The sequence below is a fragment of the Prionailurus bengalensis genome, chromosome A3 (genome assembly GCF_016509475.1).
Source record: "Prionailurus bengalensis isolate Pbe53 chromosome A3, Fcat_Pben_1.1_paternal_pri, whole genome shotgun sequence".
NCBI classification, from domain to species: domain Eukaryota; kingdom Metazoa; phylum Chordata; class Mammalia; order Carnivora; family Felidae; genus Prionailurus; species Prionailurus bengalensis.
In genome coordinates, this window is record NC_057354.1 from 24,120,474 (window position 1) to 24,137,565 (window position 17,092).

At 39.9% G+C, this 17,092-nt stretch overlaps 1 protein-coding gene across 2 annotated transcripts in view; it reads left to right on the plus strand.

Annotated features, from left to right (window-relative positions):
• Window positions 1-4,696: 4,696 nt before the first annotated feature.
• Window positions 4,697-17,092, plus strand: part of LOC122497533 (transient receptor potential cation channel subfamily C member 4 associated protein) — a 71,443-nt gene continuing 59,047 nt past the window's right edge. The window contains exon 1 of one of the 2 annotated variants that reach the window (XM_043604685.1): window positions 4,697-4,967. In XM_043604685.1, coding sequence (XP_043460620.1) covers window positions 4,800-4,967 — 168 coding nt within the window. In that variant the 5' untranslated portion in view covers window positions 4,697-4,799. The remainder of the gene's footprint in view (window positions 4,968-17,092) is intronic. The other variant, XM_043604686.1, reaches the window with a different exon arrangement.

Consider the following 17,092-nt stretch of genomic DNA (forward strand, 5'->3'; position numbering starts at 1 on the left):
TGGGGAGCTCATCAATGCCAGCTTGTATCCCTGGAAACGCCTTTTCTTTTCTTTTTAAAAAAATTTCTAACATTAAAATATCTTTTGTTTTTCCTGAGTGTAAAAATCATACATGGCTGGTAAAGAAGATGTGGTATCTACACACAGTGGAATATTACTCAGCCATCAAAAGGAACAGAATCTTGCCATTTGCAATGACGTGGATGGAGCTAGAGAGTATCACGTGAAGTGAAATTAGAGTAAGACAAAGACAAATACCGTATGATTTTACTCATATGTGGAATTTAAGAAACAAAACAAACAAAGGGAAGAAGTAAGAGACATTTTTCAAGTTTTCTTTATTTATTTTGAAAGAGAGAGAGAGAAAAAATGAGCAGGGAGGGGCAGAGAGAGACCCTCTCTCTGGTTTGGATCGAAAGCGGGCTCCTTGCTGACAGCAGAAAGCTCGATGTGGGTGGGGCTCAAACTCACAAACTGTGAGATCATGACCTGAGCCGAAATCAAGAGTTGGATACTTAACTGACTGAGCCACCCAGGCGCCCCAAAAAACAAACTCTTAGTTATATTAAATTGTTGGTTACCAAAGGGGAGGAGTGGGGGATGGGTGAAACAAGTGATGGGGATTGAGGAGTGCACTTGTTGTGATGAGCACAGGGTGATGTGTGGAACTGTTGATTCACTGAATTGTACACCTAAAACTAGTATTACACTGAATATTAACCAGCTGGAATTTCCAAAACTTTAAAAAATGATATATGGCTTACATAAAAAATTATGAAAAATATTAATGAAGTAAAAATCACCTGAAATCTGTCTACATTGTGATAACCACCACTGGCATTTTTGATGATGTTTCTTTTGGGTAATTCTGTGCATACAACCACATAGAATAGGAATGTCTAATTATATGTTAATGGGCTTATGATATGCCTATTCCTATATACCTTGCTTTATTTTTCTTTCAACAATGTGTGGTGAGCATTTTCCTATCCAGTTATAGATACATAATTTTACAAGTTTTTAATGTTAAAATTTTAAAGTTATATATGCCCATAATAAAATGCAAGTAACAGCGTAAAAGTTAGGAAAATGAACATTCTTTCCCCACCTCCTCATTCCATTCTGTAGTGGTGGCTGCTTTTAACCATTTTATGCATAATCTTCCGGATTTTGTAATATATTCATAAAATATGTAAATAGATAATTTTTGATACAAATGGGATCACATGATACATATTGGTCTTCCATGAGCTTTTTTTCTTTTTCTTTTCCCATGAGCTTTTTTCACTTAAAACTGTGTCTTGAACATCTTTGCATGTCAGTGTGTGTGTGTGTGTGTGTGTGTGTGTAGTCCATTCCTTTTAATGACTGCGGAGTATTCTACTGTATAGATGAAGCACAGTTTATCTAGTCCCCTATTAAGGGATATTTAGATTGTTTCCAATGTTTTGACATATATCTGCCGCAGTAAATATTATAACGATGCATCTTTGTACACTTGTTTAGTTGTTATTAAAACATAAATTCCTAGAAACAGATCAAAAGATAAACATGGTTAACTTTATTTGAAATCTTAGTATTTTATTTTTATTTTGTAAACAATGGTATCCAATGACTCGAATATTCCATTATATTGAAATACTAGAATCTATTTAAACATGCTTCTAGGGGCGCCTGGGTGGCGCAGTCGGTTGGGCGTCCGACTTCAGCCGGGTCACGATCTCGCGGTCCGTGAGTTCGAGCCCCACATCAGGCTCTGGGCTGATGGCTCGGAGCCTGGAGCCTGTTTCCGATTCTGTGTCTCGCTCTCTCTCTCTGCCCCTCCCCTGTTCATGCTCTGTCTCTCTCTGTCCCAAAAATAAATAAACGTTGAAAAAAAAAATTAAAAAAAAAAAACAAAAAAAAAACATGCTTCTATTTTATGGTGACATTGTTTTTGTTTTTGCAATCACAAATAATACAATAATAAACATTTTTGTATGTAAATCAACATCATAGCAACTAAAATCATTAGGAGAGATTCCCAAGGAAGTAATTATTGAGCCAAAAAGTTTGGATTTCTTATGACTTAATTCATATTGCTAAAAATTGCTTTCCAGAAAGGTATATCAATTTATGTACTCACTATCAGCATCCTACTACTAGTGAAATTGAGGTTGGGCATCTTTTTACACATTTACTGGCCATTGATTTTTCTTCTGTGAATTGCCTGTTCATTTCTCTTTTTTTAATGTTTATTTATTTTTGAGAGAGAGAGAGAGAGAATAAGAGAACACATCCACGCGAGGGAGGAGCAGTGAGAGGGACACAGAAAATCCAAGCAGGCTCTGCACTGTCAGGGCAGAGCCTGATGTGGGAGGTCGAACTCGCAAACCATGAGATCATGAGCTGAGGTGAAATCAAGAATTGGAGGCTTAACCAACTGAGCCACCCAGGTGCCCCACCCTGTTCATTTCTATTTTTCTATTGGGTTGTTTGGCTTTTCCTTATATTTTTGTAGGAGTTCATGCATCTACTGGATAATTCATTGATCCGATAAACAAATATTTGATCACCTGCTATGTGCTAAGTACTATTCTAGGTGCTAGAGATGAATATAACAATGAGCAAAATAGACCAAAAGTATATTCTAGGAGGGGTGCGGAAAGTAAACAATTACATGTCAGGTGGAGGTAGTGCTATAAAAGCAAGCAAACAAACAAAGCAGGTAATAAGATGGAGAGTGTAAGAAATGCTATTTTATATGGATGGTCAGGGAAGGTCTCCTCTTTTTTTAAAAAAAAAATTTTTTTTTTCAACGTTGATTTATTTTTGGGACAGAGAGAGACAGAGCATGAACGGGGGAGGGGCAGAGAGAGAGGGAGACACAGAATCGGAAACAGGCTCCAGGCTCTGAGCCATCAGCCCAGAGCCCGACGCGGGGCTCGAACTCACGGACCGTGAGATCGTGACCTGGCTGAAGTCGGACGCCTAACCGACTGCACCACCCAGGCGCCCCAGGGAAGGTCTCCTCTTGAACAGAAACCTGGAGAACATGAGGAAGCAAGCCATTCAGAGAGCTTCCAGGGAATGAGAACTTAAGGCAGAGGGCACAGTATGTTCATAAATTCTGGATATTGACTCCTTCCCAGAATATGTCTTGCCTTTTATGGTTGTTTGTAGTGTCTTGTGCAGAAGTTTTTATATTGTTGAGGTCAAACTTGTCCATCTTTTCCTATTTATGACTTCTGGGTTTTATGATTAAGAAGAGCTTTTCTACCCCCAAATCATAAAAGTATTTTCATATATTCACTTCTATTATTCAATGATTTTTAGTAAACTTAGAGTTGAATAATCATCATCATTATCCAGTTTTAGAAGTATACTTTGATTTTGTTACATATAGCTTTTAATAGGTCTGAGATGCATTTTAGCTTTTGGTGTGAAGTTAAAGACCTAAACTTTTTTTTTCTTTCCCCAGTGATTTGAAATACCTCCCTCACCACATGCTCAACTTCCATGTACCTATGGCCTGTTCCTGGTCTCCCTGTTCCAGTGTTCAGAAAGGGACAGGATTTTATTTGGTCCATGGAGTTTTCAAAGTTTGGAAACTTCACATAAAACCCCAGATTTTTGGCTTTTCTGGAAAAACTAGAAGATCCAGCAACAATCTGCTGGAAGCCAGTAGAAACTACTCATTTTAAAATGGACATCATCGCCTCTCCTTTTTCTTTCCTGGGAGGAGTCTTGTAACAGGTGTCTATGGGGACTATCCCAAGCAAACTGGGATATTGGTCACCATGCCTGCTGTCCCAGCCTAATTATTAATAGCGGTTTTTTTTATTCTTAAAAGTGTTCTGGTTTGGGTGATGAATTATGAGTCACAATCTCCACCATTCCTTATTGCATCACACCCAGGACCCCTATTTCATTTATGCTACAAGACCCCTTCCAGGAAAGGAAAAGGGGAGGCGACCATGCAATCCCGACACAGAAGCTTCCCGAAAGAATGATTAACATGGGCTCAGAGCAGAGAGAAAATACTATCTGGTGGGGAGAAATTAGGACAAGGTTCCTCTGACAAAGGATATAATGTCATAATTTACTCATTCCTTTCCCTTCCATTATTTCATTTAACTTCACAACAACCTAACCACTTACACAGCTGATTGTTGTGCATTTATTTGTGTACGGATTTGCTCTCTTCTGTAACCTGCATTCCAAAACAGGATCCTAGTAGGTCTGTTCTGCTCACCACAGTATTCCCAGTGACCAGTTCGGAACGGGCACAGACCAGGCCCCTAGGAACTATTTACTGGCTGAACAGACTCCCAGGAACCAGTGACTGAAAGAACTAACAAGGAAATTAAGGGGCAGAGAGCCGAGGTCCGTCCGCACCGAGTCAGGAGTAGAGAGAAGGAATTCAGACAGGAATCAGTCTGGGCTGTTTGATTTCTGGACTGGAACCCAGGATTTTTCCTAGTTAGTTGGCTAGTTAGTAACCTCCCCAAACAGGCAACAAATGGGAAAGTGCTCACGCAGGTACTGCGTCTTCGACCTCAGAGGTCCTCGCCGAAATGCAAGACCGAGGGGCCCCAAAAACAAGTAGCGCAGGAAACGCCAAATCTCTCTTTCGCACCTGCCCCGCCTGAGAGCAAGACTACATTTCCCAGTAGGGACCGCGGCGCGCACGACCGCTGCCACGCGGCTTGCGCCTCCGCCGTCGTCCCGCTGGGGGCGCTGCGACGACCCCTCCGCCGCCCCGTAGAAATCTCCGCGGCCCCGGGGCCGCTTGCTTCCTGTTTGTCGGACGAGGAGACATGGCGGCGGCGCCGGCGGCTGCTGGGTCTGGGGCCGGCCGAGGGCGACGGGCAGCGGCAACGGTGGCGGCTTGGGGCGGATGGGGCGGCCGGCCGCGGCCCGGTAACATTCTGCTGCAGCTGCGGCAGGGCCAGCTGACCGGCCGGGGCCTGGTCCGGGCCGTGCAGGTACGAAGCCGGCCCGGAGGGGCGGGGCGGGGCGGACCGGGCGGGAGCTGGCGGGGGACTGGAGAAGAGGCCTTTCCAGGCCGCCGCAGTACGGGCCCGACCCCTCTTGGCCGGCCGTGGGGCCTCCCTGCAGGGTGTGTGGATGCTGTCAGCCGCCGCGGGGCGGTGGGCAGCAGCGGGCTAGAGGCCCTGGTTAGGGGCCGAGCCGGACTGGGCTTCATCGGGCTTCGGTGGCGTGTACGAGCCCTGGGCCCAGCTCCTGGATCCTCCCAACCCTGCGCCACGTCTACACGTCTGGGGGACCCTGGGCGAGTTTGCTTTAGCTTCTAAGGGCCTCGAGTTTTCCACCGTGAATTGGGCGGAGGGTCATTAATGCAGCCCTCAAACGGTTCCCAAGCCTATCATAAATGTCATTCTCTCAGGCCTTTTCTTGACACTTCCCCCCCCCCCCCCACTTCTAAAGTAGGTCCCCATTGTTATTCAGTCACAGCCCTGAATTCGTTTCGCTCACATTACTTTCTTGGTCTGTAATTACATATTTCTTTATTGTCTGCCCCTTTTCTTGCCTGTATCCAACATTAGGCTGAGCTCCAAAGGGTGCAGGGACTCTGTTTTGCCATTGTGGAGCGTCATGGTTAAGAGCGAGGACTTTGGAGTCAGGCCTGGATTCAAACCTTTGCTTGAGCAAGTTACCTTTCGGTGCCTCAGTTTCCACATATGTAAAATGAAGGTGACGATTCGTAATCTGCTTCTTAAGTTGTCGTGAGGATCAGTGGAGATAATTGTGGAAAGCGTTACGTGCATTTTTGTTGCTTAGTAAAGGTTGAAGGATAATCAGTTAATGCTGTACTTGGTATCTAGCTTATAATTGGCGCCCAATATACGATTCGTATTTTTTGAATGAATGGAGGACACTGCTTTGAGGTGAGGCAGGATGAGAAAAGACCTAGACTCATGGCGCTGACCACCCCACCCCCTCATTCCCAAAACTTAGGTTGCAAAGGCAATTGTAAAACATTACTTAATTTAAAGACAGCTTTTGCATATAGAAACGTTTTGAAGGATACACAAACTAAAAAAGTGGTTGGTGGGATTGGGTGGCAGTTGGGTAGATGGGGGAGAGAAAAGGAGTTAGATTTTCATGGTGTACTGCATATAGTATATTTGAGCCATTTCAGTAATACTCAGATGATTAAAAGGACAGAATAAAGATAAAAAAAAAAAAAAAAACAACCAGGTGGTCTGTTCTAGCAGGTTACAGATGAAGAAACAGTTCTGGGTGAGCAGTATTTTCCTGAACATCAGATAAGCATAGTTGAGCAACTTTTTCCCCTTTGCATTCTTCTTTATCTGCCTTAACATCCTGGAAATACTTGCTCTCTTGTTCTTTAAACCAAAACGCCTCACTTAGCTGGGTTGTGGGGGCAGGCAGAAAAGGAACAACTCACTGAGTGCATACTTTGGAGCAGACATTGAGCAAGGTATGCATACAATGTCTTCATTTGATTTTCAGTCTTTTGGATTAGATGTTGGGACTCCTCTCTTATCACAGATGAGGAAACTTGAGGCTCAGAAAATTTAGGTAATCTCCTAAACACTCATTTGGCTAATCCTTTACATTCTGAGGGCAGTCAGGAGCCACAGAAGTCATTCAGCATAATAAATGAGGCAATTTAGGACACTTAATTTGTTTCCAGTGCTGGAGGACCTGGAATGGGAGGAGATTGGAGAAGCTCACCAGATAGTAGGGTGTTAGAATATTCTTGAGCCTGGTTTAGGCTAGTTATTGTAATGAGTAGTTAGTTGTATGCAGGTGTGGGAGCTATTTCGGGGGTTGAGATGGAGCTACCTTCCTAAAACTATAATGAGGGGAATTTCATCTTTCAAATGTATCCTTTCTTGGTAACTTTCCTTGATCTCTTCCTTGCCCCCACACACCACCTTTCCCCACATTACAGGTAATTATTTCCTCACAGGCATTCCCATAGCACAGTAAGCATGTCCAATGTGGCATGTGGTAAACTGGGAAAAAGACCAGATTTAAAAAAATTTTTTTAGTTGTGGTAAACATAAAGTTTCCCATCTTAACCATTTTTAAGTGTACAGGTAAGTAGTGTTAAATATATTCACATTGTTGTGAATCAGATCAAGAGGATTTTTCCATCTTGCCAGTCTGAAACTCTGTACCTATTAAACAACAACATACCTCCTACTCCCTTGCCCCCAGCCCCTGGAAACCATCATTCTACTTTGTTTCTATGAATTTGACTACCTTTCATACTTCACAGAAGTGGAGTCAAACACTATTTGTCTTTTTGTGACTGGCTTATTCCAGTTAGCTTAATGTCCTCAAATTTCATCCATGTTGCAGCATGTAACAGGATTTCCTTGGAAAAGACCAGATTTTAAAGGAAGGTGGACCTCAATTGACCCATGTTCCATCACTTACTAGCTGAGTGATCCAGGTGACATTACTTAACCTTCCTGAACCTTAGTTTCCTTATTTCTAAAATGTCACTAATATCTGTCTCATAGGACTTTTAGGATTAAGTGAAATAATATGTCTAAAAAGTTTGGCCAGTGTGAGGCAGATAGATGTTCAGTTACTAGTTGCTGTCAGCTTGTAGCTATTAGACTGGGCTTCTCAAGGGAATTTGTCTTATTTTTCTTTGAAACAGAGCCTAAAACAGTGTCAGGCCCTTGAAAATTGTTTGAATTAAAATACTGTTTGGGGATGCCTGGGTGGCTCAGTCGGTTAAGTGTCTGACTTTGGGTTAGTGAGTTGAAGCCCTGCGCCAGGCTCTGTGCTGACAGCTCAGAGCCTGGAGCCAGCTTCAGATTCTGTGTCCCCCTCTCTCTTTGCTCCTCCCCCACTCGTATTCCCTCCCTCCCTCTCTCTCTTTCTCTCTCTCTCTCTCTTTCTCTCTCTCTCTCTCTTTCTCTCTCTCTCTCTCTTTCTCTCTCTCTCTCTCTCAAAAATAAACTTAAAAAAAAAAAAAAGGAAATACTGTTTGTAAGGGCTCAGTCTTCCTCCTCCTGAGTCCTATCTCTACTTCTAAACAGTCTCATGGCTTTAAAGAGTTCTGGAGTCAGGTATCCTAGGTTTGAACCACAGCTCTGGTACATACTTACTGTGTGTGTTTGGGCAAGTTACTTAATCTCTTTATGCCTCAGTTTCTTCATTTGTAAAAGAGGGATAATCATGAGACCTAGCCTGTAAGGTTTTGTGGTAAGGACCAAATGAATTTATACATTTAAAGCACTTAAAATGGTATTTTAAAACATAGTAAGCATGCTATAAAGGTTAGTAAGTATTGTTTAACAAATAGTCTATACTCTGATGGATCCTAAATATATATTTCCATCAAGATCTCTCCATTTAGCTCCAGATGAGTATATCCAAATATCATCTCAATACCTCCACTTAAATGTCTCATGGGCATCTCAAACTCAGTATGTTAAATGAAATTCCTGATTCCTCTTTCACCAAACCTGATCGTCCCCAGGTCTTCCCTATTTCCCTAAATGGGACTTAAGAGAAGTCTGGGAGAAGACTCTGAACCATATGTTTTATTTAGAATGGGCCTGTCCTATGTGGATTTTAGTGTGCCTTATTTTCTCTTCTCCTATTGAATTTGCCCTCTATTTGGTAATAAAGTAGTGCTGGTACGATGCTGTAGCGTTTACAGAGCCAGTATACACTTATCAGCACATGTGATCCTTATAGCAAATCAGATCTTACAATTCCCTTGCTTAAAACCCTCCAGTGGCATCTCACTGCAGTTAGAATCAAATCCAGATTCCTTACCTTGGGTTCACAAGACCTGCATGATCAGTAGGAGTTGAGGGAAAGGGATAGACTAGGCAAATCTTAGACTCAGGGCAGAGTAACTCTTACAGGTCATGACCCACCACCCCTAGAACTAGTCCTTCAGTTTGGCAGTCTGGTGATCAGTTAGGTTATGGCATCCTCATTCTGTTTCCCAAATGCCAGTCATTGCTTCCTTCATGATTACTTGCATATCTAAATTCTACCTGAGTATTACTTCATATTTTTTTCTTGAGATTGACCCCCCCCTTTTTAAAAATTTCAATAAATTTGTTTTATACCCATTCTAAGCATTAGTATTTGTGAAACCTAGGGGTTTAAGTCAACTACAGTCTTCCCTTGCCTGTCAAGGGTAATTTGATATCCTGGATAGGATACATTCTCATAAACTAAAAATATAAATACTATTCATTTTAACAGGAAGTTTTTGTATTCACAAACCATAAAATTCCTAATTCTATTGAACTCCTAATTATATTGAAACAAAACAGATCCCACTACAGTGGACACAAGTATTCATTGGTTAACATTTGTTATCAGAATAACCTAAGAAGGTATTTAATCTTCATGAATTCGTTTTTAAGACTATTTACTTGCCCTTAATATGATATTGTAAGGCATTAGATAACTTACACTTAGGACTAAACAGATAAGATGCACATTTATGTTTATGGAATTTAGCCTTTAATTATTTAAAAAGAAAAGCAGTAAAGACAAAATCAATGAAAGCTAAGTGCCTGGAAATGTCATATCCACTGAACAGGTTGACAGCTTAGGCAACATGATGTAAGAGATTATCGCTGCTATAAACTGTCAAACCACAAGTACTCCAAGGGGAGAAACCCATACAACACCTGCCAGTAATTCAGCTTTGAAGATGCCTGGGTTGGTGGCTCTTTCATCACAGTACTCAGCTGTTCACAAGGAAAACAAAATCCAAATGATTATTTTTAAATGGAAGTAAATGCCTTGTAAGACAACATAAAGGTGGTAAAATAAATCCCTTGTGAAGTTGGATATTTGGAGGACTGTTGGGAAGCTCTCTGGGTATTGTGAGCCTTGTAACTAAAAACAGCAATGCTCTGCCCCATTTTTTTACCCCCAAATTGCACCCTTCCCAGGCAACCACTGCCCACACTATGCATGTTTTGCAGGGGAAGGGTCCTCCAGGAAAGAGGACAGCCAGTATTTCTAAGTAACATGCTATTTCTTAACTTTTCAATTTTAGACATTGTCTGTTTTCTTCCCCTGTAAACTAGGATTTAATTCACAACACCACATATGTCTTTTTAGTCTCCTAATGTAGTTCTATCACGTTTTGGGCCATTGATGTTAAGAATTTACCTGATGATGGGGCGCCTGGGTGGCCCAGTCGGTTAAGCGTCCAACTTTGCCTCAGGTAGTGGGCTCTGTGCTGACAGCTTGGAGCCTGCTTTGGATTCTGTCTCCCCCTCTCGCTGCCTCTCCCCCTTTCTCAAAAATAAGTAAACATTTAAAAAAAAAAAAAAAAAAGAGGGGCGCCTGGGTGGCTCAGTCAGTTAAGCATCCGACTTCGGCTCAGGTCATGATCTCATGGTCCGTGAGTTCGAGTCCCGCGTCGGGCTCTGTGCTGGAGCCTGCTTCAGATTCTGTCCCCCTCTCTCTCTGACCCTCCCCTGTTCATGCTCTGTCTCTCTCTGTCTCAAAAATAAATAAACATTAAAAAATAAGTTAAAAAAAATTTGTGATGATGATCACGATGTAATTATTTATAATAGAGCCATAGATTATACAACAGTATTTTGTATGTTTTTTGTTTCCCTTAGAGTTAAAAGCCACCATTTTCCTCCACTAAAAAATTATTATTACTATTTATTTTACAGTGAGTGGGGGAGAGGGCAGAGAGAGAGTGAGAGAGAATATTAAGCAGGCTCAGCCCTTAGTGTGGAGCTGGAAATGGGGCTTGATCTCATGACCTGAGCTGAAATCAAAAGCCAGCTGCTCAGCCAACTGAACCAACCCAGGCACCCCTCTCCCCATATTTTGAATTGAGTTATAAATGTAGTCGAATTCACCCTTACTATTTTTTTAATTTTTTTTTAATGTTTATTTATTTTTGAGAGAGAGACAGTGTGAGCAGGGGAGGGGCAGAGAGAGAAGGAGACACAGAATCTGAAGCAGGCTCCAGGCTCTGAGCTGTCAGCACAGAGCCCGACGCGGGGCTCAAACTCACAAGCTGTGAGATCATGACCTGAGCTGAAGTCAGATGCCCAGCCGACTGAGCCACCCAGGTGGCCCAGAATTCACCCTTTTTAGTATTTATAGGAATTCCTTGTTTTGTTCTTTATTTTGTTGCGCTTTACAGCCTCTGCGTTTTTTACAAAATTGAAGGTTTGTGGCCACCTTGCATTGAACAGGTCTGTTGGTGCCCTTCTCCAACAGCATTTGCTCACTTGGTGTCTCTGTCACATTTTGGTCATACTCACAATATTTCCAACTTTTTAGTTACTATTATAGTGATCTGTGATCAGTGATTAAGATTTCCTGGAAGATGAAATGATGGTTAGCATTTTTACGCAATATTTAACAAAGGCATGTACCTGTTTTTGGACATAATGCTATCTCATACTTAACTGTACAGTATAACGTAAATGTAACTTTTATATGCACTGGAAAACTGAAGAATTCATTTGACTCACTTTATTGCAGTGGTCTGGAACCAAACCCACAGTGTTTCTGAGGTATGCCTGTAGTTCTACGAATCTTGACAAACACAGTTGTGTGACCACCACTACAGTTAGGATATAGAAAATTCTCTTGTAGTCGTCAGCCCTTTCCCCACCCCTGTCCTCTAGCAACTGCTCATCTGTTTACTGCCCTATTCCTGTGCCCTTTTACAGACTGTCATTGCAATGCAACTGTACCATATGTAGCCTTTGAGTCTGGCTTCTTTCACTAGAATAATCTCATTCTTTTAAAATTTGCTTTTCGTGTGCTTACAATTTAGTCCTGAATTCTAAAACTTTGTTGTTAAAGACGAAATCCTTCTTGGAACTCCATCTTCCTCCAGTTTGGACTAGTTCCTTGCTAGGACAGCTATACATCTGAATTTTTGGTTTTTAACTTCACCAAATTCAAAGCATTTTCTTTTTCTCATGATTTAGATCCTCTGTTTCATGAATCCTGTCTTGGGCGAGTGCATTCTCTAGTACTCTCCTGAGAAAGAGTACATGGGAGATAGCTTTTTTTTAAGCTTACATGTTTGAAAATGTCTTTTATTCTTGTATATTAAGTTAAGCTGGGTATAAAATTCTAAGTTGGAAGTTATTTTCCCTTAAGTTTTTAATGGTGTTATTCCATTGTCTTTAAGCATTTGGTGTAACCATTGAGAGGTTCTGTTCTGATTCCCATGTCTTTGTATATGACCTATTTTCCCACCCCTCACACCCTGAAAGCTTTTAGGATCATCTCTCTCTCTCTCTCTCTCTCTCTCTCTCTCTCTCTCTCTCTCTGGCATTCTGAAATTTAATCATGGCAAAAGTCTTTCTTTTTATTCATTGTGTAGATATTTTGTGTATATATACATTAAATATGTAACAACTAAAAAATATTAACAACTATAAAAAAGTCATGTCTGTCACCTGACATTAATTTCTTCTGCAAAATGATTGCACTAAATGTTCTCTTAGGGTCCTCCTGTTTTAATTATTTTATTTGAAACAATTTTTTTAGGGTACTCCTATTTTTAAAAGCCATCTTCTCTCCTATGATTATGTTGGGCTTTGAATGCTTTAGAGAGCTTCATGGAATAGCAGAGAGTTGAGTTGGTTCTGAAGAATGAATAGAATTTGAACAGAGTAGCAGAGATCTTTCTGGCACTAAGAACACCCCTGAGAAAATCCTCCTAATTGGCCATTAGAAGACAGGAAAGAGACAATGAAATGTTTGTATGGGACATAATGGGAGGTAAGTTTAGATATGTTGGGAATGGGGTGGGGATGGTAATATTTATTGAGCATCTCCAGATTCCATTGTGGAGAGACTTACTTGTTTATTAAATATCTGACCTACAAAAACCTATAGTAAGTAATACCAAAGTATTACCACAATACCCATGTACCTACTACCAAACTTAAGAAAGTAGGGGCACCTGGGTGGCTCAGTTGGTTGAGTGTCCAACTCTATTTTGGCTCAGGTCATGATCCCAGGGTCATGGGATCGAGCCCCACATTGGGCTCCATGCTGAGTGTGGATACTGCTTAAGATTCTCTCTCTCTCCCCTCTGCTCCTCTCTCCCACTTGTGCTTGCTCTCCTTCTCTAAAAAAAAAAAAAAAAAAAAAAAAAAAAGTACCAGTATAGTTAATACCTCTTTCATCTCATCCCCTCCCCTCCAGAGGTAATGTGTGTTTTGAATAGATAACATATGCACATACAGTTGCAGAGAAAAGTAAATCTCCCTTGTAAGTAGCCCACTACCACCTCTGCTAGCACCCTTCAGTTCTACTCCCAGAGGCAACTATGGTTATTGATTCTTGTGTATCTATGTAGAGATACATTAAACTTAGAAAAGCAAATATGTCTATATATCTTTTTTTTTCCTGCACAGGTGGTATCATACTGTACATATTGTGCATTTAACTTTTTTCACTTGAAAATGCGTCTTAGAAATCCTTCCGTAATCAATGCATACAGATTTATTTTAAGCATTTCAAAAACTTCTTGTGTTGAAATATAATGTGCAAATAAAAATGAACAAGAAATGCGTGCACAGCCCAATGAATAGTAATAAAGCTGTCATCTACATAGCAACCAACCAGATCACTTCTGTACCTCTAGTCTACAGCTCTAGTTTTCCTCTTTTCCAAATGAAATTACTAGCCTGACTTCTGTTTTTCTTTTTAATGTTTATTTTTATTTTGAAAGAGAGAGCACGAGGGGGTGAGGGACAGAGAGAGAGGGAGACACAGAATCCTAAGCAGGCTCCATGCTCTAAGCTGTTAGCACAGAGCCCGACGTGGGGCTCAAACCCACAAACGGTGAAATCAGGACCTCAGCCAAAGTTGGACGCTTAACCGACTGAGCCATCCAGGCGCCCCACAGCCTGACTTCTAACATTGTATTTAGGGGTACTAGTTTTTATGCTTTATATAAATAGAATAAAGCAGTATATACTGAGTCTGCTTTCTTTCAATCAATATTTGTTAGACTGATTCGTGATAATGGTGAAGCTGTAGTTCATTAATTTTTATTGCTGCATAGTATTGTAGTAACAAACCACGATTCATTCTACTTCTGTTGAGTATATGAGATCTTTCCAGTTTGGGACTATTATGAGTACTGCTTATATGGATATTCTTGTACATGTCTCCTGATGCATGTGTGTGTAATTTCTTTTGGATATATACTTAGAAGTAGAATCGCTGGGTTATGGGATATGCATAGGTTGAGCATCAGTAGCTATTACCACTTTCCCAAATGACGGTAGTAGTTTACTTTCTCACCAGCAATGTATGAAAGTTCCTGTTGTTTCATGTTCTCGCTAATCTATTAAAAAAAACCCAAGATTGATTTTTAAAAATATAATTTATTGTCAAATTGGCTAACATACAGTGTGTAAAGAATGCTCTTGGTTTTTTGGGTAGATTCCCGTGGTTCATTGCTTACATACAATACCCAGTGCTCATCCCAACAAGTGCCCTCCTCAATGTCCATCACTCATTTTCCCCTGCCCCCTATCAACCCTCAGTTTGTTCTCTGTATTTAAGAGTCTCTTATACTTTGCCTCCCTCCTTCTCTGTTTGTAACTGTTTTCCCCCTACCTTTCCCCCATGGTCTTCTGTTAAGTTTCTCAGGATCCACATATGAGTGAAAACATATGATACCTGTCTTTCTCTGATTTATTTCATTCAGCATAATACCTTCCACTTCCATCCACATTGCTGCAAATGGCATGATTTCATTCAAGATTGATTTTTATATTGTTTTTGTACTTATATGGACTTCATATTTTAATACTTTAGATCCTTTCAGATTGTATATGTGTACAGTTGTTTGCAAATATCATGTCTGCGAATGAAGGTTTTATACTTTCCAGTTTTCTATCTTTTCTTTTTCTTGCCTGACTGTGCTGCCTGAGTTGAAGGGGCACATTCCTGATCTAAGAGGGAAAGCCTTAAACATTTCACCATTAAATACGATATTTGCTGAAGGTTTCTTTTTTCAATAAAATTTTTTAAGTTTATTTTGTGAAAGAGAGTGCACGTGAGGGGAAGGGGCAGAGAGAGGGGGAGGGAGAGAGAATCCCAAGCAGGCTCAGTGCTGTCATCTCAGAACCTGACATGGGGGCTTGAACTCATGAACCATGAGATCATGACCTGAGCCAAAGTCAAGCATTGGACACAACCGACTGAGCCACCCAGGTGTCCTTGCTGAAGGTTTTCTGTAGATACTATTGTTTGTTTGCTTCTTTTCTCAGTTTATAATGTTGAATTTTACAAAATGCTTTTTCTGCACCAATTGAGGTGTTCATAGAATTGTTCTTTATGTTATCCGTGTCATGAGTTATCTGTTTTTTCCTTTGTTGTGCTTTAGATGTCATATCCAAGAAACCATTGCCTATGCTAAGGTTATGAAACTTATGCCTATGTTTTCCTCTAAATGTTTTGCATTTTAGCTCTTACATTTAGATCTTTGATCCATTTTGAGTTAATTTCTGTATATGGTATGTGGAAAGAAGTCCATCTTCATTCTTTTGCTTATGGATACCAGTTGTCCCAGCAACATTTATTGAAAAGACTTAATCTTTTTCCTCATTGAGTTATGTGGACACTGTTGTAAAAAAATCAGTTGACTGTAAATGTAAGGATTTAATTTGGAATCTCAGTACTATTCCATTGATCTAGGTGTCTATCTTTATGCCAAAATCTTGATTGTACTATAGGCTTGTAATAAACTTGGAAGTCAGAAAGTGTGATTCTTCCAACTTTACTGTCTTGTTTCAAGATTACTTTGGCCATTGTAGGTCCCTTGCATTTCCATATGAATTTTAGTATCAGATTGTCAATTTCTTCAATGAAGCCACCTGGGATTGTGATAGAAACTGCATTGAATCAATATAGGGAGTATTGCTGTTTTAGCAATCATAAGTCTTCCAATCTGTGAACATGGATGGCTTTCCATTTATTTAGGCTTCCTTTAATTTCTTTCAGTGATGTTTTGTAGTTTCATTGCACAAATCTTGTATTCCTTTTACTTAATTTATTTCTAAGTTTTATTATTTTTGGTTTTATTATGAATGGGACTGTTTTCTTAATTTCATTTTTGGATTGTTCATTGTAAGTGTATAGAAATTTAGCTAATTTTTGTGTATCGATTTTTATCCTGCAATCTTGTTGAACTCATTTATTACCTTTAATAGTTTTTTATGTGGGTTCCTTAATGTATTCTATGTATAAGATCATAGGATTGCAAATATAATAGTTTTAATTTTTCGTCTGGATGCCTTTATTTCTTTTTCTTGCCTATTTACTGTGGCTCAAGTCACTAGTACAGTGTTAAATAGAAGTGGTGAGGATCAACATCCTTGTCTTTTTCCTGATCTTAGTGGAAAAGCATTCAGGCTTTCACTGTTAATTATGATGATAGCTGTGGGTTTTTGGTAAATACCCTTTATCAGATTGATTATATTGATTAATTTTCATATGTTGAACCAACCTTGCATTCCTGGAATACACCTCACTTGGTCATGGTATATAATCCTTTTTACATGTTGCTGGATTTGGTTTGCTAGTATTTTGCTGGGGATTTTTGTCTATATCTGTCAGAGATCTTGATCTGTAGTTTTCTTGTGACACCTTTGTCTGGTTTTGGTATTAGGGTAGTAGAATGAGTTTGGAAGTCTTCTATCTTCTATTTTATGGAAGAATCTTAAGTATTTTTAGTTTGTCTTTAAATGTTTGGTAGAATTTACCAGTGAAGCATCTGGACTTGGGCTTTTCTTTGTGGGTAGTTTTCTTTCCTTTTTTCTTATTAAATCACTTTTGACTCTTCTTGAGTCAGTTTCAGTTGTTTGTATTTTGCTAGGAATTTGTCCATTTCATCTAGGTTATGTATTTGTTGACGTATAATTGTTCCTAGTACTTCTTTATAAATCTTCTTATTTCCATAAGGTTGGTAGTAATGTCCCCTCTTTCATTCCCTAATTTAGTTATTTGAGTCATTGTTAAGTTGGTCATTGTAACTAAAGTTTTAATTTTGTTGTTCTTTTCAAAGAACCAACTTTTGATTTTGGTGATTTTTTAAAAAATTATTTTTCTC